The following is a 26,914-nucleotide window of genomic DNA, read 5'->3' as shown; positions in this document are numbered from 1 at the left end:
AATGAGAATATTTTCCCTTTTTATAGCCTTCTGTGTAATCTTTAATTTTTCTTCATCCTCATATCTCTGCTTTACTTCTTTGTGCCTTTACCTCTTCACAGCAACTTCACAATAGCCTTGTTCTTACCCTGTTCCACAGTCTGCTAAAAAACCCCACAGAAGAGCAGGTGCTGGTGGGGGTGCCTTGTTTAACCCCATAATCTGACATTTGGAAGAGATGGATGCAATCAGGATGTTGAGTCCTCCCAGCTGTTGTCTGAAGCTGCCCCATTTTGGACAGACACCTGAACTAGTTACATTAAGTCACAGAGTAGAGGAGTTTTTTCTGTGTTAGATGGCATATAGATATTTATTGCACAAAGAACTCATATGTTGACACTGTCCTTCAGCAGACTGTGCTTACTGGTGGTAAATTAAGTTGTGGGTTTAACAGGCAATGCATATGTCTGCAGCCCTAAAACTGCAGTCAGAGGAGAGTCTGCAAGAGGCCCGTTCATTGGCACCGAGTGCAGAAGGGTAAATTCAATTTGAGTAGAATTAGTCCCAAGCATAGTTCTGGTAAAATAGAAAACGACATTGCAAATCACTTGATGTTAAATATATTTCAAATCAAGCCATGAAATAATGCCAAAATCCTGGCAGAAAGAAATGTCAAACAATGAAAACAGCAAATGAAAAGTAGCAGGGGTAGGCTGTTGCTCTTTTCAGCATATGTTGTGGAAACTGTTTGTTTGTCTTGAATTTTCTTTCTGGCAGTGTTAATTCTAAGCTGCAAAGAGGCCATTACTGTATTAGGTATCAAGTGTTAAATGATCAAGGAGATGGTGTTGGTGGAACGTTTGCCTCTTATGTGGTAGCAATTTGAGTTTTCATTGTAAAAAGTTATTCTATGTAGGAGTACAAAGATGGGGATGTGGGTTCCTTGTTAAGTGTGAGAGGTCTGCAGTGAGTCTGGGTGGAGGTTGTATGTGTGAGGATATCTCCTTTTTTCTAAGAGCACGGAGGAGCCAATGCAAGTGTTATAGGAGAATGTGTAATCTTCAGCAACCAAATGCATTTTGGCTGTAGCTTTTCATCTCTGATACCTAAAGGACCGGGAAACAATGTGTGGAAGCTCTTGTAACAAGTGAGCTTGAAGCAAAGATAGCAGTGGAAAGGAGAGACCCTTGAAATGTGTCACAGGAAAGGAGCCTAATTCACACTTCTTGGAGGACCAGCAAATGGGAGACAATCCATAGCTGGCAGTGATGTGCAGGTTTACTAACTCCCCTCCACTGAATTCCCTGGAGTGCATGTTGGAGCATTCCTATGACATGGCAACATGGCAAGTTTTTTGTAGACTCTAGTGCATTTTGATTCCTATTATGACTGGTTTTCTGTCTCTTTTGCCTGTGAGTAGACTGGTATCCAAATGTATGTATCAGAATTACATCCAGAATACTGAATGCATATCCACACCTTACCAGACCTTTTCCTCCACCCAGCTCACATTGAAAAGAACAAAATGTTTTCTAGTTACCAGTTTCCTCCATTTATCAAGGTTTATTTTTCTGTGTAAACCCAGGTGATCTACAGTGATTCTGTCTTTGTGGCTCTTACTGACTTAGTGACACTTCAGGCTCCTAAAAATTTGAGCCCAACATCTTGATGGAAATATTTTTGTTGTGTTGGTGTTTTTCCTTTCTAATGTATTTAGTGTACTGCTGAGCCAGGCAGACATGAAATTCCTTCTTGGAATATGTTTATATAAGACATATGCAAGGTGCCATATGGCAAAACCCCAGCTTTCATTCCCTGCACATCCTTGTGTTTCAAATGTTTGGGAGAGCCTATACCCCTGTGGAGTCTTTACATGGTCTGCTGGCTAGAACTTCCATGGAAAAGAGAGACTAAATGGGCTAAGTAAAATATAGGGGAGTGGAGATCTGGGAGTTTAAAAGTTCAGGGCTTAGTAAGTAAATGGGAAAGCGCTAACCCACATGCAGTTATAGGTATGCTCTGGCTTTTAGGGAATTAAAGGACAGAAGAAAAGGAATAGATTTTCTCATTCTGTGCATGTATGGAAAGATCCTGATTCCCAATGGACTCAAATAATCAATTATGAAAGCAGCTTTACAAGGGGAACAACTCACGTACCTCATCTCAAAATCTGTGAACCTCTGTCTTGAAAGAGTCGCTGGATTTCTTTCAGCCTACAGGCTCTGTCTAATGACAGGGTGCTGAGAAAACCCCGGTGTGTCCTTTTAGAGCAGCAAAAAAGACAAACCAAGGGGGTCGAGGGTAGGTGAGAGTGTACATAACCCTAAACAGTATACAGTTGTCTTAAAGCTCACACCAAAAGCACAGTGGCATTTATCTGGGGGGTGTTGATATCCTACTTATCAGAAATACTGAGAATTAAACCTATTCCAAACTTGGTCTTCTGAAAAAAAAAAAAAGAAAAAAAAAGTAACACATCAAATTTCATTACATTGTGCTTATATTCTCCAAGTGCCCATTAGGAGGGTTTGGGGATTTCCTTTTAATCAAAATAATGTTTGTTGAGCTTAATTTTTTCCTAAAACATTTATTTTTTAATGTCTTTCCCCCCCCGTTACTAAAATCCAAGTAGTGAGGAAAGATAACTGACTACAAAAAAGGCCAGATGTGCTGAGAACAATATTTTTCAAATTGCCTGGCAACAGGAAAAGGGTGATTACAAGCCGAAGAGACTCTGTAACGATGAACATAATGACAAGACCTGTGTTTCATCCAGTTATGAAAGGTTTTGTCCTAAATGTTACAAAAGGGGCCAGTGGTCATGTTCAGTCTTCTTTTACCTCTGGGTGTATAATTTAAAGGTTTGCGATCCAAATAGAAGCCAAGAATGTTGAATTTCAAACCTGCTTGTAGGGAAAAACTCCAAAACTCCTTTTGATAGTAGACAGTGTATTTCTCTATTTTTCTGAGAATCTATTCACTATTGGCCAAAACAGTTTCATCCTTACACATCTAGAGTCTAACTCAGATCATCAGCTGAGGCTGTGAGGTCACTGGAACTAAAGCTCATGGCGTGTGTTTCTTGAATCTTGGCTGTACTTGCTAAGTTCAAAAAGTGTTGTGCAGGTCTCAGATGGAAATCTAAACTTTGTAACATTGCAGCTGGTTTAGCAGTGGAAGATGTAGTAGATTATTATGTGTTCTTTGCTGCCTTTAAGATATCATGATAAAGTCAAATATGGGAGCCAAATCTATCCACATGCTTGAAAGTGGAAAGGTTACAGATCCATAAACTACTGAACTGTTTTCAAATTGTGTTAAGCTGGACTGATATAAAATTAACCATGTTGCTTTATTCGGTAGTGCTGACCGTACACATTCACTCTCCTAAAACACTCTGTGTAGTCTGCAAAAATAAATTCCCCAGAACAGAAAGATAATGCAATCCAAATAACTAGTTTTAAAAATAAATTGAACATGAAATAACAAATATGGATGTAGCCAGCACTTAGGGTCCAGAATTTACTAGAAAGACACACATGGCTTGTATTTGTCTTCCATGAGTTTTCAAGATTGATACTCGACAAATTATTTCTCTATCTGGGTTGTTTTAGTTTACAAGGATTTTCTTAGCCCTTCTGTCTTCACTCATACATCAATGTGAAAGTAAAGAAATAATTATTTCTGTTGTAGGATTTTATTGCATGGTTCATAAAAACTTGGAGGAAAGAGACCCTTCTTTTTTATTCTAATCTTATTCAGTGCTACTGGTTTTAATCCTAATCTTTTATAGATTGTTGTCATCTGTATCTATTTGGAAATAGGCAGAGGATCTGCCACTCCTGTTTTGAAACACCAATGTAGGAGAGTTTTGGTCTTCACTTGACTCTCACTGTATAGTATGGTCTGCTTGGTGGTAAAGTATGTTTTGGCTCTCACTGTGTTTTTATTAAGGTAGTGTATAAGCAGTATAAATAAATGAAGCCATGTCTCTATCAGCTGTATGAAACGAACCTTAAAATGTGAACAGGTTATAACTGATAGATCCAGGGTGAACCTGGGGTGTGGTGTGAGCTGCTTTGTTCCTCTTTGACATAGGAACTCTTGAATGCAGCAGTGAAAATTTAGTGCTGCGACTGTTAACCATTTCAGTCCTCAGGGAACGGCGAACAGCAACAAAAGAGACTCAGAGTGCAGAACTTTCCTCTGTGAAGGAGTGAAAAGCCCAAATGTCTAGAGGTTTGTTGTGTATGAGATGGTGCAAATGACTGTGAAGAAACTGGCCAAGAAAAAAATCTGAGCATTCCTTCTTTTTGAATCTGGAAGTCCTTGTTTAGGATCTCTTGTTCTAAGATCTATCTGAAAATACCAGTGTTACGCTTGGGTAAAGTTTGCTAAGGCTCTAATGGTGTCTGTGGCTAATCACTCCAGCTACTTCTAAAATATTTTTCCTTCTCTTAAGTTGAATCTATAATAGAAAAATTTAGACCCAAACTCATATTCCTGCTATTAGTGGGTCACTGAAACAAAAGAGAAGCCGTGTTTTTTCCACAACGCATAGAAAATCTGTCGCCACAGTCACACAGTTGGGCCTGCCTTGTAAGGGGTGTAAGAACAACTTTAGTATCTATTTCCCATCCTTTGCTTTCTTTTCCTTTGCTACTTTTCTGCCTCTAAGGCTTGGGGTCACAGGATTAAGACAATTCCTCCCATTCACCATAGAGAATGGCATGACAGGCATAAAAAACTTTGGCAAAGTGTTGATTTTGTTGTTATTGTTGAAAATGTCAAAAATGGCCTATTTCATGAATCACTTTGAAGATTCTGTGTTTTGAAGCACTCAGTTTGTTCATTAGAGCTTTCAGTCAGCAGTGCAGTGCGGTGAATCTCTCTGCATGGGCTTGAATTACTGGCTGCGTAGGAGGTGTGGCAGTCACCCCAAACATTCAAAGCAGTGGATTATTCAGGGCTCGTTACATGGAATGAGATACTGAGTGTGGGTATGGCACCTTCTCTCCCATGGCTTTGCTGTGCTGGCAGCTTCTGAGTTAATAATGTCCTCTCATTGGAGGGATGTAAGGGATGTGGCCTCTTCCATCGTGGATGATTTTCACTTGTTTGAGAAAATCTGGTACTGTTTGGTCTTTCACTTGTCTCACGTGAGTCATCCAGCTGCCAGTAACGGCGTTCCATTTTTCAGTGTTGTCGTGGTAAATTTTGGATATCGCAGTCAAACAAAACCAAGAATGGCAATTTTTTTTTTTTAACAAGAAGTAATTAAAGAGAATGAACAGTAAGAAAAAAAAAAGGCAAATGACCTAGTTTGGTCTTTGCCACAAAACCCGCAACTCTCTGGAGATATCTAGTATGTTAGGCAAATATTTTAAATCTGTCTCTATTTCAAATGTGAGTCATTTCAATTAGACATCTTTCGGTTATTTGTTCATTGGTCTTAATTAGGTAAACTCCGAAGCACTGCAACATGCGTTTTTTGTTGAATAATTACCCTTTTGGTAAGTTTTCTTGCTCTTATCTTCCTAGCCTTAATAGCTAATTTTGTCAGTAAGGGTGAAGCCTTCCTGAATGGTAAACAAGGTGCTCCCGAGGGAGGAAAGAGAGCTGTTGCCCTTTAGTGGGTGTTTTAAGTGTTGATCTCATTGTTGGACAGACAGGTATAGCTTTGTGTAAGGAAATGTTCTGTTTTCTTCTAGGAGAATTTACCCCTAACAAGAAACATAGGGCTGACCCTACAGGTTCTGACCAGTGTGAGCTGTCCTTCCCAAGGTGTGTAGCCTCATCACAGTCCATGGGACCAGTTGTCACATGACTTAATCTGGCATAAATCAAGAAAAAACCCCCCCAAAGTCAGTTACCTCAAAGTGAAAGAAGCAAGATATCCAAAATTGAACTAACTTGATTACTCATATGGAAGGAATTGCCTGATTGCAGCCTTTGCACACTACTGTATCAACTCCTTCCGTTCCCTTGTGAGCACTTAAATATGAAGATATAAATCAAAACTGCAGGACACAAAAAGACAAAAGTTACCTTGATGGATTCCACTTCCATGAGATCCTTCTGGAAACCATTCTGCTTTTATTAGATTTACTCTCTGTATATTAGGATTAGTTTTTTATATGGATTTATGGAATGGCTATGGTATAGTGCAAGCAGGGTGAGCCCTCTGGTCGAAGGCACGGGAGTGTGTGCTCTTTTCATCTGTTACTGCTAAGTTACAGAATGTAGGTTAAAGGCCCCTCGATACCAGTGAAAGAAGAGATCTGGTTCCAGACATGGAAAGTGCTTAAATCTTATGTGTGCCAGCCGTGATATTAATATTATTATTATTAATATAGAACAGCCAGTTGTCAAAGGGCCAGATTCTGTTCTCAGTTAAAGTGGTGTAAAGTGGATTTTTTCCTTTTTTTTCAGAGGTAATGAATTCGCTTTCACATGTGCTTGGACACTTGAACACTTGGGTTGTCTGTGTTTGGAGATAATCTCCCAGTTCTTTTTTTAGTTGCTTTGGGGGAAAAAACCCATGAGCTGCTGGTTGTTCCTTGTCCATCGTTGTTCCAGCTCACATGTGGCAAGCACATTTCAGAGGCTTTGATGCAAGTGCAGTTGCACTCAGTGCACTGTTGTGCAAGAAATTTTTAGCTCTTAGTAATTAATCTGTAAGGTACTTTGTGAAGGCAAATGGATTGGCTGAAACACAGAATTTCATGGATTTAGCATAAGTGTTCTGCTCCTTTGCAGGGAGCGAATGTGTTCTCTGATTTGACAGCTACAAGAGAAGATAATTATTTTTGACAGCACAGGGATAGTGTTCATGTTATTCTAGGAAATCTTTGTCTTCTCACAAACAGGTACAGTTGGTATGGCTGAGCTTTGGTGGAAGCTTCAAGTTTCTATGTTTTGATAATATGATAAAATTGGTAAAGTACATATTTAGAAAAGCCCTAATGAATTTCAGACTTGTGTCATTTGGGGAATGAAAGAAAGTGTTTTATTACAAGTCCAGTATAAATCTTAAACACTTTAAAAGGATCTACAGTATTTTGGAGGGAAGATACATCTTGACTGTATTCCAGGTAATTCTGCTGCTGGAAAGAGAGGAACTGTGAATTGGGTATTGTAGTGTGATTGATTTACCATCTTTTCTTAGTGGTGTGGCTTTTAAAAACTTATTCACAGTGTTCAACAGTGTATTTAGATACCCTTCAAATGTGATTCATCTGTCCCACTTAACAGTCAGAAGTCCTGCTAAGGTAGGTATTGACCCTGAACTGAGTTAAATTATGATGTGATAAAGCCAGAATAGGAATGGAATAAAGCCTGATGGAGCTGTAGGCTCCAGAGGATATAATGATAATTTATGTCACGGTTACAAGCAGGGCAGAGCTGATAGTCAGAAAGACCCACTGTAAGTTGAAAGGCATCCAAAGTGATCTTAAACACCTCAGTCCACACCCACCGAATACAACTGACTGTGCAGGCCAGAAGATGCTTAATTTCTGTACAGTGACAAATAAACCACCACAGATCCAAATTCCTTGGCAATTAATTTTTGCTTCCTTGTTAAGCCTTTAATTTCCACTGCCTTGTTGTAAATATGAGAATTTTGCAAGCAAATCCAAAATGAGTTTACAAAGTTGTCAGTGGAGAGAATTCTTAGTCAAAACCTTATCTTTTTTTTACTTATTTTTTTGACAGTGAACGGTGGCTACAGTCACTGCAGTTTGATCTCTGAGAAGAAGAACATGATGGACATGGAGATGACGAGTAGCTCAGTGCCCGTGTGCAGGCAGGGTCTGTTCCTGCACACGGGGAACTCCCTGGTGCGAGACCACGCGCTGTCCCGGGAGAGGCTGCTGCACGTGGGCCAGCTCAACTTGGCGCACTCGGATCTCAGGTACAGCTCCAGGTGTTAACCAGCTCCTTCCCTTGGCTCTGCCCCAGTGCCGTGGTGTCACCAAATTACTGCCTGGGAGGCAGGGAGGATACTTACACCCAACCCCGTGTCCCCCACACGGTGATTTGGCATGCCCCCATCAAACCTACAGGAAGCCAGTGCTGCTTCTATTTCTACAGCATTTCCCTTAATGAAGTATTTGCAGAGTTCCCATACAGCCACATCCTTGGTTTTTGCTTTTAAGGCCATAATGTGAAAATTTGGTCTCTGGTTTTGATATATACACTGTAGTTGGATATGCTATGAACAGAATCTCTATTTAAACATTTGCTATAAATTAATTATATGAAAACACAGAACTCCATTATTTTTGTTGTTGTTACAAATTTAACATTACCAGATTTTAAACAAGTACCCTAAACAGACATCCATTGTGAATAGAAACCTGCTACAAATTAAAATCTATCCATCTATTTTAATTATGCTGCTCTTTTGCAGTGGATGTAATAGGAATAATCTTGACCTTTTTGAAGAGCTGTAGAAAAGAAAAACCTTAATAAAGTTGCAGCCTTTTCCTTAGGTACTTGGAATATTTGGCACTCTGTGGATGGACTTATCAGGCTGAAGTTTCCATAGTCACAGCAAGGGGAAATATGGCCTACAGCTTGGTCTTCAAAATCCGACTGTTCCTGTTTTTATGATATGTATTCATGCCTTGTTTCCCCTTTTCAGTTTACTGTTGGGTTAAGAACATCTGTGTTTTCAGGAGGAGGAGACACGGTAATGTGGCAAGCAAGTGGAAAGACTTTTTTGCATGTTTGTTTACTTGTTTGTTTGAAAAGGATAAATAATACCCATGTCACAACAAAATAATCCATTATTGCCACAAGGATTAGTAGATGCCTTTGCAGCTGGATGTAAATCTGCTTGCTCCTGGTTTCTTTATGGCTCTGTGTGGGACTGGCAGTTATCAACCTTTTTTTTTCATTCTGTCAGTGAGGACAATTATGAAACAAAGATAATTAGGGCAGGAGCAAACAAAAGGAGGAAGAGAATATTCTGCTTAGATCTTTTTGAACCTTTTTGTAAATTTTATAATGAGGAAATGACAGATACCTTCATACCTGGCTTCACAGTACCCATCCTCAGAAATATGAACCCCTTCCAGCCCCCATTTGGAGGAGGATTCCCAGAACAACATAAAGGATTGTTGACTGCATAACATGAGAAAGTAGCGGGTGATAGGCCTGATTCCCTCCCTCTGCTTTGTGGCATGGTCTAAAGCCTTGAGACTCTGCTGTCTCTCAGTTTGGAAATGTTTGGAGAATATCCTGAAGGACATTACAGATTGTTTTGTATCCCACTGGTCATGCTCTGCTTCTATGTCCACCTGGCTTATAGTGCATTTGTGTGCATGGGATTTGCAAGATGAAGCCAATGCCCAGCTCTGCTCTGTGATCCTCACAGACACAGTGTCACCTTATATCACAGTGCTTTTCATGGGACACGTGGCACAGGGCCAAAACCTTGGCATTTGAGAGAAGGTGGACAGCATTTCAGACCATTTCTTTTTGTGTTGTTTGTGATGCTGAAGATTCTTGACAAGCAAGCAACAGAAAACGTGGTCTTTCCCTGAAGAACTGAAAACAGGAGAACAAGTGATTCAGCTGGCAGTGATGCTCAGTAGAGGAGTGAAGTCAGTGGGAGCCAAGGGTGCTCTCTGCCTCCCCAGGTCTCAGCCTTCATCAGAAAATGGGTGAGAAAAGTAGGGCTGGAATTGTCAGATACTGGAGCACATGGACACCAGGGCAAACTCTCTTTGCTTGTTCTGCCCAGCTCTAATGACCAGCAGAGAAGTAAAGGGAAATAAATAGAAATAAAGAGAAATAAATTCAAACAATATCTTTGGGTAGAACTTTGAACTACTTTGCATTTCTAGGTTATGGAACATCCAAGGAAAAGCCAAACAAACCAGGGAGCATCTCCCCTAGCAATCAAAAATCTTATTTTAGGGTTTGGAGTTTTCATTGTCTTTGTCCTTTTTTTGCTTCAATGCACTGAAACTTGTTATCCCCTTCAGCTTCTCCCTGAAACTGTTTTCCCTTGCAAACTGTATTCTAGGGATGACTGCCTTAGTCCAAGAACCGTGATCCCTCTTCTCCCTGGCCCCTTTTCCCCACTCAGTTAATAACTTTTAAGCTGTGCAGCATAATTGCTGCTACATTCTATCTGTAAATGCAATGTGTGTGGGACTGGAAAAGTCCCAATACCTTCCTCACCACAACTGGAGGCAGCACACAGCTAATGTTGGCCTTTTGTCAAATAATCCATTATCAGCTACGGCAAACCCGCCCACACTGCGCTTCGTGCTCGGCGTGTAAAACCCAGGGAAGACGTCAGAGCGCTCGGATAGTGTTGCACGGGGTCCCTGGGTGTGCAGCAGAACAATCCCCTCCAGCTTCTTAAAACTGTCAGTTATCACCGGGTGCTCATTTCCAGTGGCAGTTGAAGGCATGTATGTTTTGTAAATAATCCGGAGATTTCAGATACAGTCATCTTTTCCTCTGAGGGCAGTTGGGAGCTGCAGCGCTTCTGGCATGGTGCTACTGGCCTCGTGCTCTGGCTCCAATTACCACGTAAGGGAGTCTCTTAGGAAACACTGCCTCAGTATCCTCTGAGAGGCTGCTGTTACTCTTCAAAGGCCTTACACTCAGCTTTCATGAGCTTAAGAGGCAGTTCTGTTCCCTTAGACTGTCCATCCCTGGTGCATGGACTCTCCCTTTGAAGGGAGGTTTGTGGGGTATATTCTTCTGCTGACACCACTGTCTTTCCAGGGTTGCTTATCTGGAAGCTCCCCTTAGAGCTGCTCATGCTGATCTGTGTGTCTACGGTGGTCCCTGCCCTGCTCTCCTTTGTCCCTCCCTATGTTTATTTCATATGCATTTATATTTATATTTGGCTACTGTCCAGAGATTGTGAAATCCTTACAGCCAGCACAGCCTGTGGGTACCATGCCTGAAGTCTGCTCCATGGCTGTAAGAGCAAGATGCCAAGGGCAAAGAGTCAATGGGTATAAGGGGAGCCACCCTGCAAGCTGGCTGATAGACACCTTATGTCACTCCTGCATTGGTTTTGTTTCTGTGCCCCTTCTCTCTTCAACACCTCCAGGAGAGGGAGGAATGAGCAGGGCTTTCCCTAGAATAGTGATGGCAGAGTTCTGCCAGGAGTACAGGAATTTTGTATTAATGCACCTTGACATCAGGTACCCCAACATTCAAACATCAGGAAATTGAAAAAATGTCATATTTCTCCCAGTAGAGTTAACTAACACAGGAAGACTGCAGATCCTGGAGAGGACTTGGTTCTGACCTGCACAAGTGGCCTGTGCTTGTCGTTTTGTAGGCAGAGAATGGATAAGACTCATCTGTGGCAATGGGAAGCATTACTTCAGTGCCCTCATCTCATTTGCTCTTGAAGTAAGGCATTCCAGCTTGCCTTGTGGTTCAAAACTCTGTGTGTCACAGAATCTGCACTGCAACATCATATCAATACAGTCTGGACTCTGAGTAAGATCTTGTGCTGGAAAGGTCACAGATCCTGAGGATTTTGGAAACCTAGTGTTTCTCAGGACGGGGATGTTTGTGTCCATCCTGTAGGTACTCTGCACTGACTCCAGCCTAATCAAAAAACAAACTTCTCTCATGGATTTCTGGCAAGATGGGAGCTTTACATAAAGCTTAATGATACAACACCAATTATCACATGCTGAAATGTAAGGCTTGGGTTGGCTTTATATGATGTAGGAAATGAGTTGAGTTTACTTTAGTCTGAGGCTTTGGGACTACTAAACTGTGTTACAAGCTGAATTATTTAGAAGAGTTTTTGTACAGCAGAAACCAATGCTGTGCCTGGCATGGCATGCTGTAAAGCCTTTCTCAGAATGAGTTTAAAACACCACTCTTTCACTGAGCAAACAGAGCAGGGTTTCCCAAACATGTGCCATAAAATTATACTTATGCCACATATTTTACAGACATATGGTTCTGTAAATGTTAAAAAATAATGTATGAATGCTGTTTGGTTTGGTTTTTTAAAATATAAATTTGCCATCTGCAGAAACAGGTGCTTTATGTTTATCCAAAGCCCAACTGTGCAAACCTAAAGGGAGAAATTATAAACAATGGTTTATGGAAAAACCTCTAAAATTTTTTAATGTACTGTTTTAAACTTTCTGGTGTAAAACAAATTATCTGACTGTTCTGTATTGGTGAATGGTGGGGAATTTAACATCTCTCATTATCTTAAAGGGTTTTTTTTTACATTAAGCCCTATTGGAACTTAGAAACCAGTAGTGAATGCAGTGTTCCCAGTTGTGTGCCTCAGACAGGTGCCAGTTTTTGAAAACCTTACTTTCATGCGAAGGAAGTACTTTTGAAGCTTTTGACTGTTGTTATTTTTTCCCATCCCTTTTTATTCTTTTGAGAGCTATTAACAAGGAAGTTTTAGAAGTTATCCCAGCTTCCCATCTTAATATTAGTGATGGATTAATGGAAATAACAGTGATAAAATCATCTAAAGTGTAAAATAAATGCAGTTTATTCAGCAAGTTCATAGTTTAGTGTATAAATGTCCAAATTACTTTCATGTACATGTGTTTCATGCTTTAAATGTGTCAGACCCGCCTTAGCTGTGGTGTCACACACAAGCTGCCAAATGGCTGGATTTTCTTCAGCTTTTGTGATGCTAGCATCATAAAAGCATAAAATTCATTTAAGTGGAACATGTCAGCTTAAGAGCCTCGGGGCACTTCTCTGGAGGGTTTATTAGCTCAGGTACAGCTTTCCTGCACACAGATGTACTGTTTCCTCTCCTTGGTCTGGCACAATGAAGCCATAGGTTAAACCCTCCTATGCTTTAGGGATATGTAAGGAACACCCTCTGCTACTAAGAAAAAGCACACAGTTGGATCATCCACAGTAAATGTTTATAGCTGAGATAAAATGTTTTATTTTAAGCCATAAACCAGTTGCTAACTGCTTGGAAGAAAATGTTAGGAGGAAATGTTTCTTAATGCAGTGCTTTTCTGAAAAGTCTTTTGTGGAGTTCCTCAAGGTTCTGCTTCCTCAATGAATGGATTCAACACACATGAAAAATGATAAAAAATCACTTCTGCAAAACAGAACTGTGATTTACAGTCCCATGCACTCCTTATTATGAAAAATGGAGATGGGAGTACATAGGCTGCCATTTAAAATTTACTGCCTGTGAACTTTTTATTTTGTGGAAGTAAATACTCAGCTGATATCTCATTGATTCTGGACTGCTGGTTGAAAGCAAGCAGTTCTTTTGCTGTATTCATTTTTTCTTCAGTGATCTGGCTTCTTTTTTAATTTAGCGAAGGAAAGCTTGTCTCTGACATGTAAGCAAAGCTCAGCTAGCCTTTTTTGTGTCAACAAGAATGCCAAGGCATTTTCCCAGTGTGCTCTGAGGAAAATGACAATATTTGAATAATTCAAAAATGCCCAAAGTTCTCAAACTTCATTCTCAGCTATTGTTTTGCCCAAATCTATTATGCATTGAAAGCCTTGATCGTGATTGATGAACAGCCTGTAGCAGTGAAGATTCTCTGTTCTGTGTGTTACCCAGTGTGTCACATTAATCCTGTATAAAACGATGCTGTCTTTACACAGGTTGGAGAGGAAGCATTGCAGATTTTTTGGTGTAATTACTGCATTAGACAGGCAACATCCAGCAGAGAGCAAGTGCTTCCATTCCACAGGGCTTAACAAGTGCTGTGTCTTGTACAAAATCATAAACCCTGTGGTGGTTAGTGATGCTTAATGAAAACTGTATTGCAGGTCACCCAGGTTTCAAGACTCAGTAGATTCTGCTGCTCCATGCCTGAATGGAAGTCACCCGGCTCAGCACATTAAACAAGAATGCCCCAGTGATTATAAGGTTCTGTCTGAGGCTTCCACACATAGGAGGATTACAGAGGGGATGGATCTGAGAGCCTCCAGTAGTCTGCATCCTGAACTAGACCTAATGAATAATAGCTTTACAAATTCACTTTCATCCTACTTGTTTAATAATGAACACAGCTCCTCCCTGGGTCCTTTGTCACTTGGCACCCCTCAGCACTCGGCCAGGCTACAAACAAGCAACCTGAAGAAGAGATGCATCTCTGTTGTGCCGTCTTCAGCCGAAGGAATCGATATTACAGCGATCATCCGCACGTCGCAGACGTCACTGGTCACCTGTGTGAATGGACTGCGAGCTAACTCAGCTGGCATTTCCTCTCATCCTGTGGAGATCAGTCATCACAGTGCTCAAAAATCCTCTCAGCCCCAGTCTTGCTCTCAGCCTGCAAACCCTTGCAGTATTCCCTCCCCTCCAGCATGTCTTGTACCTCTTTCCACTGAATGTGACAGAGGTGAGTGTGAGCAGATACAAATGCAGCAAGTCGAGGAGAATGGCAGCCTCAGCCTTATGATGAATGGTACGAGCCTTCCTCACCAGAACTCCTCGCACGGCACCCAGAAGGTGAGTTTCTTAAAACAAGAACCGGCTGACGATTATTCCTCCACTGCTGATCTTTTTCGCCATCACCAGGGGCTGCCTCCCCCTTACCACCTCCACCAGCAGCTCAGCCAGACCCCAGGGACATTGCCTCACCTCAACAGCTCCATGTCTCCCAAGTCCCTGCAGCCCAGCGACGGCGACGAGCAGGACCTCAGCAGTGGCAAGCAGGTCTGTCAGTGGATTGACTGCAGTGCCACTTACGACCAACAAGACGAACTGGTCAGACACATAGAAAAGACTCACATTGACCAGAGGAAAGGAGAGGACTTCACTTGCTTCTGGGCAGGCTGTGTCCGCCGCTATAAACCCTTCAATGCTCGTTACAAACTGCTGATTCATATGAGGGTTCACTCTGGAGAAAAACCAAACAAGTGCATGGTAAGTCTGGATTATATTTGTTTGAATAGAAACATAACTGCTCTTCTCTCTTTCTTGCTCTCTCTTCGATCTTATTCCAATATAATTGTTGTGCTTTCCTGTAACTTAGTCTGTAGCAGGCTAAAGGGGAATTGGAGAAAACCTTAATCTAGAAGGAAATGATTGAGTAAGAAATACTGTAGTTCTTGGAAAAGGGATTCGGTTTCCTTATATGAGAGCTTAACTTTTAATACAGTGCTTTGTTTTTTTAATATTCATTAAACCACTAATAAAGTGATGATCAAAGCACACAGCCGTCATTTAACGTAAAACAAAGTCACTGAGCCTCGGGTGACATTTTTAATCAAGAAACATAAAACACATCGAATGAAATTCTTTTCATTCTTTCAGCTGAACAATAACCCATAGAGTTGTGAGTGCAAAAGCTTCAAATGTAGACAAAAGAAAGAAACTTGTTAAAGGATTTTAAACAGTTAAAAGACTAAAAAGAATATATTTAATTACATTTTCAAAGGTTGTTAGGGGCTTTTTCAATTTGCGAAAGAGAGCTTTAAAAATAAGTAAAAACCATTGTTCTCTTCTGATCAAGAAGATGTAAACAAGAGCAGTGTTCCAAAAAGAGGATCTTGGGAATAACACCATCTCTGCATCTGCCCACCATGATGACAATATGGCCAAACTAAAATAAAAGTTAATGACTTCCATTAAGCTTTCCACATGTTTGAAACAACAATGATATAAGACCCTGACTGAAACAGATGAAGCAAAACAAGTTTGACATAAGCTTCCAAATTGGACCATGAAATTTGGAAAGTCTTATTTGTAACACCCACACGCGTGTGCATGCACACACACACAGAGAAAAGTGCAGACAAAGGGAATGGTTATGGCAGCAAGTTGTGGCTCCTGATAGGCAGAATTTTCAGCTGTATGTCTATTTTTTTGTTTTGATCAGAGCATGATACAATAGAAAATGCTTGTAAGGATGTTAGATCATGACCAACTTTACCATGGTAAGCTGTAGCTTTCTATGGAGGAATAGGAAAGAATGTTTGTAGAAAAAACTTTCAGGCCTGAGATGGTTATGGAAGGGAGAAGGAAGAAAACAAGAGTATTCAAAATGTGTTGCAGAGAAAAGTTTTCTCTGGAAGTGATTGTCCTGATTATCTTTTTACTTCCATTTGATAAATGAAAAACATTAATGTCTGCACTGTTTAGTGGGTATTCCCTAAGATAATACTGGAAACCGTGCACATACTTAGAGAATGCCATCAAATTGTCCAATATGAAATGGAAACATTTTTATGTGTTTCTTGTTGCTTTGAAAGCAAGAACTGAGTGGTTTTATTCCAGAAGTAGCTCAATGACATTTTCTGAATGTACAAATGACTTTAACTTCCCCTGAATAGATCTCTTTTAGTTATAAATTATCAAAGGGTAATGGAAGTTTGCTTCTTTCCAAACAAAAGTATTGGTAAGTAAATTGAAAGCATACTTAAAACATGAAGCCCTGGTTAGTTTCCTGTGGTGCTGAGAGATCAGAAGACTCTGTGGATAACGGAACTTGTCTCTTTTCTTGAAAAATGCATATTTAACAGGTATTGTATGGCAGATTTCTAATGTTACATTGCCATTCCTACAGAAAACTCGGTAAACCAGAGAAATGCCGTAATATCTTAGCAAATGCTAAAAATGTCCTACTTTCAATTAATTTCATCTGCAGTAAAGTACCAGCTTTTGATAACATATCAAGGTTTTGTGAATAGTTTGGAAAAGCCTCTGCATCTGATATTGCAGACAGCCTTTATGTCATATTTATATAGCCTTGGCATGTAAGTATTTAAAGATCTCTTTTACTGGAGCAGATATTGTAGTTGTTCCCATACATGGAATGGCCCAATCAGGACTGGGAGCTTCACGTTGCTCAACTTGGAGTTAACTCTTCTCTTCCCACAGTAAGAGCCATCCACTGTCAGCAGAGGTATCGTGTGTTAAATGTTGCAGTCTGGAATTCTGCAGGGAGGGAAGTGGATCCAAGAGAATACACAGAAACATGTCTTCTTTGCAAATTTAGTTTTCTACCCTGAAAAGAGCTTGATCTAGCAGGGGCGGGATCCAAAGCTGCAGCACAGCTCCTTGAAGTTACTAATACCCAGTGGGGATTACTTGCCCAGTGAATTCCGTTCCGCGTGAAACAGGAGTTGCTGTGCAGTGTTGCATTGTGCAGTGATGTCACGTCATGTTAAATGATGGCTTTTCTTTTGATGTGGTAATAATTTTGCTGTTAATTCCTGCAATTGAAGAAGGCAATTCATTCTCTGTCTGTAGAGGTCTGAGATTTTGTTTTGTTTTTGCTGTAGCTCTGTTAAAGTAACTTTGCATCTCTTGGTATTTGTAGTGGAGATTTTCTTTCGCTGTTCACAATTACCCATTGTACTTCCTTTTTAAGCCCTCAATTTCTCTCTTGCTGTAAGACTACTGCCTGACTAGGTATTGAACTGCTAGGAGAAGCTAACAGTGAACAGCACCCCGCCCTCATACATAAAAGTACTTTTCCATGTAAAATTATTAATTTCTTATGACAGGCTTTGCTACTATGTACTGTAATAGACAAAGGAATTTTGGAATTCAAGCTACTTGAGAACAGGAAATACATGAGACATTTTGATTGAAAAGTAAATGGTTCACTAAAACTGCAGTTAATCCTTTTATTATCTTTCCAACAGCAGTTTCCACAATACTTTCATGAGGTAAGCTTCCTCCAGTCCAACTGTAACACTCTCATCGTTGCAGCTGGTTTGAATTTAGTGAGCCTGCTTCTTTCTTTACTACAGACAGGCGACAGGCAAAACAGGATCTGGTGTGGAGTACTGCTGATGTTTGGGTCCATATTCTGCTCACTGTGTTCCATTGCCAGAGCTGGTACTATGAATATTCTGTTTTTATATTCTGTTAAATATTCTAATTAAGTGGTGCCGTCTCATCATTGTGTCCTTCGGTTTGGTTTTTCCTTGGGCTCTGCAAGTAGTCTAAAGGAAACTACCTAATCTCTTTGCAATATCCTGTTATGTTTCATACTTAACTCATGTTATTTTAGTTTTATTAAATTTGGGGTTCATCTGCATTATAATCAAAAATATATCCAACAAAAATAATGATGCAATGCCTTTAAGTCTTTAACTTCTGAAGATTAATTTCATGCTTTTTTAGATTTGATGTCCCAGACAATTGGAATTTTGATTGTCTGAGACAGCAAAAATTAGCAAGCTTAAATGGTTTTTATTTTAAAAAAAGGAAGAGAAAAATTTCTCATAACTGCATCTTTTGCTGCCTTTCAGTTCTTTGAATACTTTGGTGAGTAGAAGCATGCTGATCTCCAGATATTACATCCTTGGTTTAAGCCTCTGCTTGCAAATGTAAATACAGAGCTGCTCATTTAGTTGTCTAGAATTGTTTGATTTGGACAAATCTGTACTTGGCTTATTAGTTTACCCTCTTGTACTCTTGTGGCTTCATAATGAGTAGAAAATATGTTCCCATCACTGTATTTGTGTGTGCTCAGGGCCCTCCCCAGACAGGATCAAGGTAGAGTTATTTACCTTCATGTAATTTCTACAGGTGTAATTAGTGTTTATAGAAATTGGCTATCATAATGTATTTGATATCCATGAAAGGAGCTGGACAGGGATAATATTTATGGTTAATATCTTTAGTTTTTGTATTTCAAAGAAACAAATGCCTCTTCTGTGTGTTCTAGACCTGTTTCTCCGTGTTTGCCTAGAGAGTTAAGACTTTGAAGCAGAATCTTTTTTTCATGTATATATTCAACATACTCAGTTTGGGAGGAATCTGAATTGGAATGATTTGGGTGCTGTATTGTACACAGTGAAATTCAGCACCTGTGCTGTTTGTAGTCAGTTCTTTTGAATCCCTAAGGCTGAGACACCATAGGTACTGCATTAAACATGGGGAAATTGAGACAGAGAAGATAAGTAACTTGCCTAAGGGTGTCTTTAGGCAATTCCAGCATTCCAGGGCAGATCTTGTGTTCCAATCACCATTTCACACAAACAAACAATTTGCAGTTTACTGGTGAAACAGATTTTTGTACAGATTGCTCAAAAGATTGTGCTCTGGCTGAACTTCCTGTTAATTTTTCGCTGCACGTCTCTGACGCAGGTGGTTTGACACGATGTGAGTGTGTGAGAGCTTTCATCAGAAAGCTTGGCTGCATCTGTAACACTTCATGGGCAGCAACCTGGTTATTGGGAATATAAGAGAATGCCTGTGGAGCAGATTAGTATTATTGCTTCTGTTTCTGAGGAAACCAGTGTGGCATCTCTGTTCTCAGTAGATGGTGAGTCTGATGCCGTCTGCAGTCCATGGGGAGTGTGTGTCCAGCAATGCAGGGTGGGAAATGGGATCTCTACAGGCCTACAGCCACAGAGGAGTCTCAGGGACAGCCCTGCATCTGTGGGGAAAACGGGTCTGCATGCAGCAGCTTATCCGCTTGTGAGTTACTTCACCTAAACAACGAGTTTCCATGCCTGACTCAAGGGAATGTTGTGGAAGTCTGGAAAGTGTTTTCAGCTTTTGGAGTGGAGGGTGTCATGCACTGATGCCAAAGGAGTGCTTTAAAAGAACAACAGTAATATTGGGCTCACTTTCTTTCCTTTGAAGTCAGTAGCAGGAAACATCCATTCTATCAAAGCTGCCTCACCAGAGATCTCTCTTTTTATTAGGTCTCTGATGGCATTTCCCGATACTGTCAAGGAACGTCAGCATTCAAAACACTCTGATTAGAGGAGTAGACAGCATTTCAGTGGTTTTGTGGAAACACAATGTTTATTTGTTTACAAAGCCCGCTGCAGATTCCAGGGCAGTACAGATGGGTTTAAGCGTGCCCCAGCACTGGAGGGCAGGCCAACAACTGGCTTTAGGCTTGGCTTTCTGTCAGCTCATGCCCAACCAGCTGGTGAATTCGAACTTGTGTCTGCCCACAGGAAAGCTCCACACTAACAGATCTTGCAGGGCAAAAGCAGCAGAAATTTTTGGGCCCAGATTCCATTGTGAATGGGATTGTCCCATGTTCCAGTGCAGCAAGACAGAACTGCATATGAGTACAGTGCAATGGCCCCACACTACCCTTGGGGGCTTGAGACCTTGCCTTGAGCTGGGCTGCAGAGGGAGGAGCTGCCAGGATTTTCCTGAAAGATTACCAGCCTCCCAGTTTGGTCCTGGGATTGTTGGGCTTCAGGACATTCTATGATGTGCATCTGCTTTATCAGGCTGATAGAAAAATGATACAGGATGCTGGACCTGGTGGAATTGTGCTCTGACCAAGCTGGACTGGCTGCCTTTTCTCTTACTTTCCAGCAGTCTGATACGGGTTAGGTCTGGCATACTGCCAGGGGTTCCTTTTGTGTAAATCCAAATAAATTAAAATGTAGTAAATGCCAAGTGTTGCTGCCAGAATCCAGAATGGTTTTCAAGTTCATTTGTGTGCCTTAAAAATGTTGTACAGGACACTGAAGAGATCTGAGAAATGGAATGTGGTAGTTAGAGGTATAGCAAGAAAGTTCATAGAGGGGGCTTTCAGATGCATACTTTTTTATCCTATGAGAATGTTTCATTCCACAAGGTTTAATTTCATTTGACCTGATAAACTATTAAGTGATTTGAGACCTGTTTAAAACATACTAATCCTGAAGATTTCCTGATACATTTGTGCAGATCTGGTGACTGTGTGTAGGTATTGCTGTTGGGTGTGTTAAATAAGAAACAAAGTGGGGTATTAACAGTAATATCACTGCAATATAATGGGCACTCCCCCCGTGAAACTCCCTGCCATAGGATATAGTAATTAATCGCCACTATTATGGTTCTCACAGTGTTGGATCATTTCCACTAACAATACTTGGTATCTGCGGAAGGTAAGGTGATAGGCAGCTAGTGGTTTAGGGAACAGATAGCCTTGTGACAAAAGCATGGATATTCATTTCCATCCTCCATGATAGAAATTTTATTAGATATTCCACCAGTTTTTTTCCAACCAGCAGTAATATCACAGTAGAGCTTTGAGAAAAAACCATTCGTGAATCTGAGTCACTTTCATTTTGGAAAAGAAGTGACAGGGGACAGTGAACAGGACTAGAGGATTTTGTTACTATTGACATTTGATATACAATGTGCTATTTTGGAAATGTTTCAATATTTAAACCCATCATTTTTTACTTTCTGTTTCAGAATGAATAAGGTTTAAACAAAGACACTTCTTTTTGTTGTTGTTTAAAAGCTTTTCCCATTTGATTTATTCCGTGTTTTTATTTTGTTAGTAGAGTCCCCCAAACAATTGTATTTCAGCTCGTCCTGGACTGATTTATCTTCTCTTCATTCTTCAGTGTTCTGATTTGGCTACTGAAACACATATTTTTCACCACAATTCCAACTGTGACCTGATTTGAATACAGGGAAAATGATCCATTTGCCTGCAAAGCCACAGATATTTGTCAGCATACTAAACACTGAGCTTTTGACAAATACCTGACAGTGCTCTGATTGAAAGAGAACGTCTTCAAGGAAGGGAGCAGTTTTGTATTAAAAGTTGTTCTCCCCAGGATTGTGCTGCTGGCATCCTTGTGGCACACAGGATGGGTAGTTGTACCAGAACTCCTCCACACCAAGCAGAGTCATTCGTGTTCTTTGTCAAATAATATGGGTTGAAGTATGCCCAGCTTCGAAAAGTTAAATTTATTAGTTGTGACCTGCCATGTCTGGCCGCCAGACAAACTTCTAGGCATGTCTCCCAGGTCTTTTTTGGAAGATTTCTTCTAGGCTCCTTTCCCTTCCCTTTGCCCACTTTGCATACAAAAATGACATCTCGACACCATGTTTTTATCTTTATCCTCTTGTCCCACAAGACTCAGCAAGTAGTGATTCTTTCTCGTATTAAGACACTCAGAATTCTTTCCAGCTCTGCTGTGGCCTGGCTCTGCATGTAGATTTATTCAAACCCCAGTCTCAGCACAGAGCTATAAACCTCTCATGAGGCATCACCTTTTGGAGATATCTTGCAAACAGCCTCCTAACTCCCAATTCGTTCCAGCTGCACCACAAGATCACTTTCGTAGCCATGCAGATCAATGGATTTTATCAAATAATCACATCTGAAGAGCAAAAAGGGAGAAAGGCTTTCCAGCCTCTAAGCACTGTATTTGCAATAACTCTTCAGGATTTCTGTAGCTCACCATTTCCCATGCAGCAAGAGTGTGACAAGGTTTCTTTCTCACTGTTTCCCCTGCCTTGGAGTGAATCATCCATTGGTTTCACTGTTTAAATCTGCTCAGTAGTAAAGATAAGTGATACACCCTCAACTAGTCAGATACATTCTCCACTCTAGTAATAAGTTTTACAGAGCAGGAAATGTAATTGTGAAATACCCAGTTCCTGTAGGAATACCTTAATACATCTCAAGAGTACCTCAAAGTTGTGTCCTAAAATCATAATTTTGCTGGATCCAGCATCATTTTGTGAGAGTGAGTTGTCTCCAAAAGATCTGAGGAAGCAGGGTGCATTCATTGATTTGAGTAATATGTACAAGCAATGAGAGAGGAATTTTCTTTTTACCTCCTGAAATTTAACTTATAAAAAAAACTTGCATCCAAATATTATTCATCCTGTCATTTGATGGATAACTTGGCTGCTTGGTGCAGAACTTTTAAGTTCTAAAATTTTTAAAAAAGTATTTGTGCTTGTGTTCTTGAGGTTAATGATTGGCTTTATTTTATTCCTTTGTATGTGTTCTGTGGGGATTATTAAAAGTGGAAGGAATTGTTCAGAACTCTCAGTGATTTAGCCTCTCTGAGCAGTGATTAACCTCAAGAAGGAAAAATAGTTTTTATCACCTGGCAGAAGGCTTGGTCAAATTAAAAAGCCATAAAATTAAATATTGTTTAAAACCCGTGCCAATGATATGCTTAATAATATTTCTTATTAGGCCAATAGGTTTTAATGCTCCATATTAGTGCAACCTATGTCATTTAATAAAAATGTTAATCTGCATTTGTAGGCAACAGAGAGGCTGTATAGTATAGTCTCGGGGGAGAAAGAGGAATTTAGTGCACATTAAAAACTTTATACAGTCATTTATGCAGTTTTATCTCAGTTCTCAATGTGATGCATTTGTTTGTTACTTTGGGGTAAACCAGCAGCAGCTGGCCTTTAATATCAGATGGGAAATGAAAAGCCATCATTGCACAGTGCAGGGTCACATTCTGAAGCCTTCACTGGCTCATTTAGCAAGTAGTCCAGTGGGCCTGGTAAAAAACCAATCTGCTGGTTAAGCTAAATATATCACAATTGCTGGCACCTGACTTGCTGGCATCTGACAGCTCACTCAGAGCTATTTCCAAAAGCAGGCCTGGTTTTGGGTAAGTTTGTTTTGGAGGTGCCCTGCTCTGCATCCCTGAAGTTGAGATCCTCTTCCTCTCAGACCAGCAACTGAGTTACTGAAATGCCATGAACACTTTGGGTTATTGTCACCTTGGATCTCCTTTTCCTTACAAGTACAATGAAATAAATTTCCTTGGAGCACAGTGAGGGTGAATAATCACAGTGAGGTACTGAGGCCAATAACTTACTGTGCCCATAATGCTATTTTGCATCTCTAATAATTCCTTCTGCTGAGAATCTCAAAGCTCTTTCAAGCTTTTGCCTGCCAGCAGCATTTCCTGTGTGATGGAAACTCTTGTGCCCAAGTTCTGGATACAGCTGAAATGAGACAAATTACTTAGCTGCTTTCTCTCCCTGTTTAAACTGGTGTCACTGTAAAGAACACATTAAGTGCCTGGCAGAAAAGGCAAGGAAAAGATATCCTCCTTCCCAAAGTATTTTCTCTTTCATGTATTTTGTAAAGTTGGTATAAGACTGTGCACCTTTGCTGACCAGAAAGATCCTTCTACTTCAGAACATTATTCTCCTGAGTAGAGGTGTGCAAGACAGTGATTTTATTCAGCTGTACTCTGGCTTTCAAAGAAAATGTCACCATTGTAGAGAATTCAGTGCCCCGTGTTCTGTCTTAAGGACACCTGTATTTTATGTATTTGGGAAAGTCAGAAGTGGTTGCATTTCTAATGGCTGTGCTATTACAGACATTTGTCAGTGCCTGACTTTTCTATTTACATCCCTGGCTGATTGTGGAGTCAAGGAACAATAGGGGTTTTATTTCAAAGTCTGCTGTAGCTGTCTCTATCAGTGTCTTCCCTCCATCTCCTTCTTTTATTGTTGTGTACAGATAACATATGTGTGAAGAGATCCTCTGCTCAGGTACAGTGGAGCTGCAGTGTTAAATAATTGATCTTGATCTGTCTTTTGAAACTGCATCCAGGGCATTTAAAAGTGGGAAATGGAAAAAGCATGTTCTCATAATCCAGCTCAGTAAAGTTTGCACAACTGCTCTTTGTTTCATCATGCCTACAATAAATCTTTCATTTTTGCCAATTGAGAATGCCTACTAAATCTGCAAATGATTACTTCCCTGAATTGTGTTGGGATTCTTGCAATACATTTTTCTTACATGGGTAATGATAAAATAAGAGTCCATCAAAAAATATTTTATTGCCTGGCAGAGCGCCTTTTATGAAATGGTTTTGATTCAAGGAGATTCTTCCAAGTGTTTTAGAACTGTTGCTTACAACTTCCCTTTAACCCTTGCATGGAGGCTGCCAGGCCCTGGGAATGTCAGGAACAGGGTCAGTCAATCAGCAGCTGGTGGAATGCAGGACCTGGGTATCAGTTTAACCTGCAGCCCTCGGCCTGAGAGCGCGAGCGCGTACTTGTAAAGGGGATTGTGTTACCACAAGATTAGAAAGCTGATGAATGTCAGACTGGTGGGAACCTTGTAAAACTAATCTGCTGTATCCATGTTGATCTGATTGCACCCTGCTTCACTGAGAGAGTGAGGAAGATGGAGTATTACAAAAAGGAAAGCACAAGGCAGAGCTGGTGGGGCCATCTGGGTCAGTGAGCCCAGGCACCACCTTACAATAATCCTTCAGTACACCCAGAGGCACAGAGCACCTCTCTGTCCGTGCTTTCAGGGAAGGTGTATTGTCAACATTGTGGCTTGTAAGTCAGGACCTTTCAGTCATGTGAAACAAATCCTGCCCTTTTTCCCGTGATTTCAAATTGGGTACGACTGTGTTTGTCTGCCTGTGCTCAGGAGCCGGCCGGCTGTAGAAATTACCCTGCTTTCCTTACAAAGAGACACAGTCTCAACCCAGTCCCCTGCAGACCTCGAGCAAACTGTCTCTACATAAAACAAGGCCCAGGGGGATGTTTCTGGAATGGTGCAAGTCATGATGCCTGAAAACACATTCAAGTACTGCAGGGAGAAGGGATCTGGCAAGAGATAGATACCTTGTGGTACTTGTGTGCACTCACAAAACAGCAGTAGACCTGACTCAGTGTGGGGTGCTCTCAACAAAACCACATCTGTTGCTTGACATGTTGCCCACTTGCCTCCATGGAATAAACTATCCCCTCAGAAAAGACATGGGAGATCACAAAAAAACCAGATTGTATGAAAATATTTTTAAGTATGACAGTTACTCGCAGGGTTTTATCTTCCTGCATATCCTCAAATGTAATGACATTTTTAATTGCATGGTCGTGGTGATCTCAGAGTTCCCTGTTTACAGTACTTTGGTCCAACTGAACATTTTTAGGTCATGCTTTGTCTTCAAGGCCAAGGAGTGAAAAGCTGACAACACCCAGGAGCCAGACATGCATCAGATGCACAGAGCACACCAGCTTAGTCAGAGTAGTTCTTTTAGCCAGGTAGCTGAAAAATAGCATGTTTTACATTTCAGATTGGCAGACCTCCTCCTGCATGCACCTTGCTTCTGAGCTGAAGTGACAAAGTTATCTCAGTTGACCACTGAGCATTTCTGTTCAGGTTTTGAAAGGAGACCCTCAGGAATATTTTCAGGTGTGAAGAGACTTTGCTGAATTTGGAGGGAAAGGTATTGGAGGTAACAGTGAATGGGAAAGGCTGGGTGATGGATTCTGCATCATCCCTCCTCACAGTTGGATATTGAAAAGCAGCAAATTTAGGACTTTGTAAAGGAAAGACTTTTAACACTGAGCAAAGTTAAATGGGTCAGAATGGAAGGTACTTTTGTGAAGCTTGGGTCTTTTTCTCAGGGGACTGTGATACCCCCAGCCTTCCTCAGTACCTCTCAGGCAACTTGTAGCCAGGCTACTAGAATGATAGCACGCTTAAAATATGAATATTTGTAGCTGCATTACTTCATTTCTAGTGCTGTAAAAATACCATTCACATAATGGGGTAATGGCCTGCAAGTTCTCATGATTTCAACTGTTTTGGAGTTACAGGAGTTCTGTTCCTTTATGGCAAGCATCCATTTTTCATTTTAACTTCTTTGGCACTTGCCTAAAGGATGGGAAATTAAAAAATGATTAAGGGGACAGAGAGACAGTCTTTTAAGGAAAGATGAAAGGAATTAAACTGAGGCTGGGGTGGGGAGAAAAGAAAAGGGAGGGATTGTTTAGGAAAGAATAGAAAGCAAGTAGGGATGATCAGGCAAAATCAGGCAAAGGAGAATTTAAATTTTCACTAAACGTTTCCCAAAAAGGAGGCCTGTTTTAGAGTGGAATAATTTCATAGTGGAAATAGAAGATGCCTAACTGTATGAGTAACATAAGCTGTCTTAAAAAAAATTGGAAAATAAATTGTAGGGAATAATTTTGAAAGCAAAATTATGTCACATTTTTGCCACTCTCTGAACTGAGATTACTGCATTACTAGGTGTAAGAGAAGGAAGTGCATTAGCAGGCATAGGGATACGGTTTAAGCCTTCAGATGTCTGCACTCTGAAAGTATTATTTGTGTATTTATGTCCTGCTGATGTTGCTGTGAGGTGGCAGAGGATGGTCCCCACCGGGTGCTCAGCATCCCCACAGTTGGGGACCCCACTGTCCTGCCAGGCCAGACTCTCAGACCTTTTCACAAACAGGTGCTGCATTTCACAGTGGCAGGTA

General features: G+C 40.7%; 1 protein-coding gene across 7 annotated transcripts in view; it reads left to right on the top strand.

Moving 5' to 3' along the window:
- The window catches only part of GLIS1 (GLIS family zinc finger 1), a 181,117-nt gene that overhangs the window by 75,533 nt on the left and 78,670 nt on the right, over positions 1-26,914 (top strand). For all 7 annotated transcript variants that reach the window (XM_068198796.1, XM_068198799.1, XM_068198797.1 and 4 more), the window contains 2 exons: positions 7,696-7,894; positions 13,753-14,854. In XM_068198796.1, the coding sequence (XP_068054897.1) occupies positions 7,696-7,894; positions 13,753-14,854 (1,301 nt within the window). The remainder of the gene's footprint in view (positions 1-7,695; positions 7,895-13,752; positions 14,855-26,914) is intronic.

This window comes from Anomalospiza imberbis, chromosome 9 (assembly GCF_031753505.1).
Source record: "Anomalospiza imberbis isolate Cuckoo-Finch-1a 21T00152 chromosome 9, ASM3175350v1, whole genome shotgun sequence".
Classification (NCBI taxonomy): Eukaryota; Metazoa; Chordata; class Aves; order Passeriformes; family Viduidae; genus Anomalospiza; species Anomalospiza imberbis.
The sequence above is the reverse complement of the archived record's forward strand: the minus strand, read 5'-3'. Positions and strand labels throughout refer to the sequence as shown.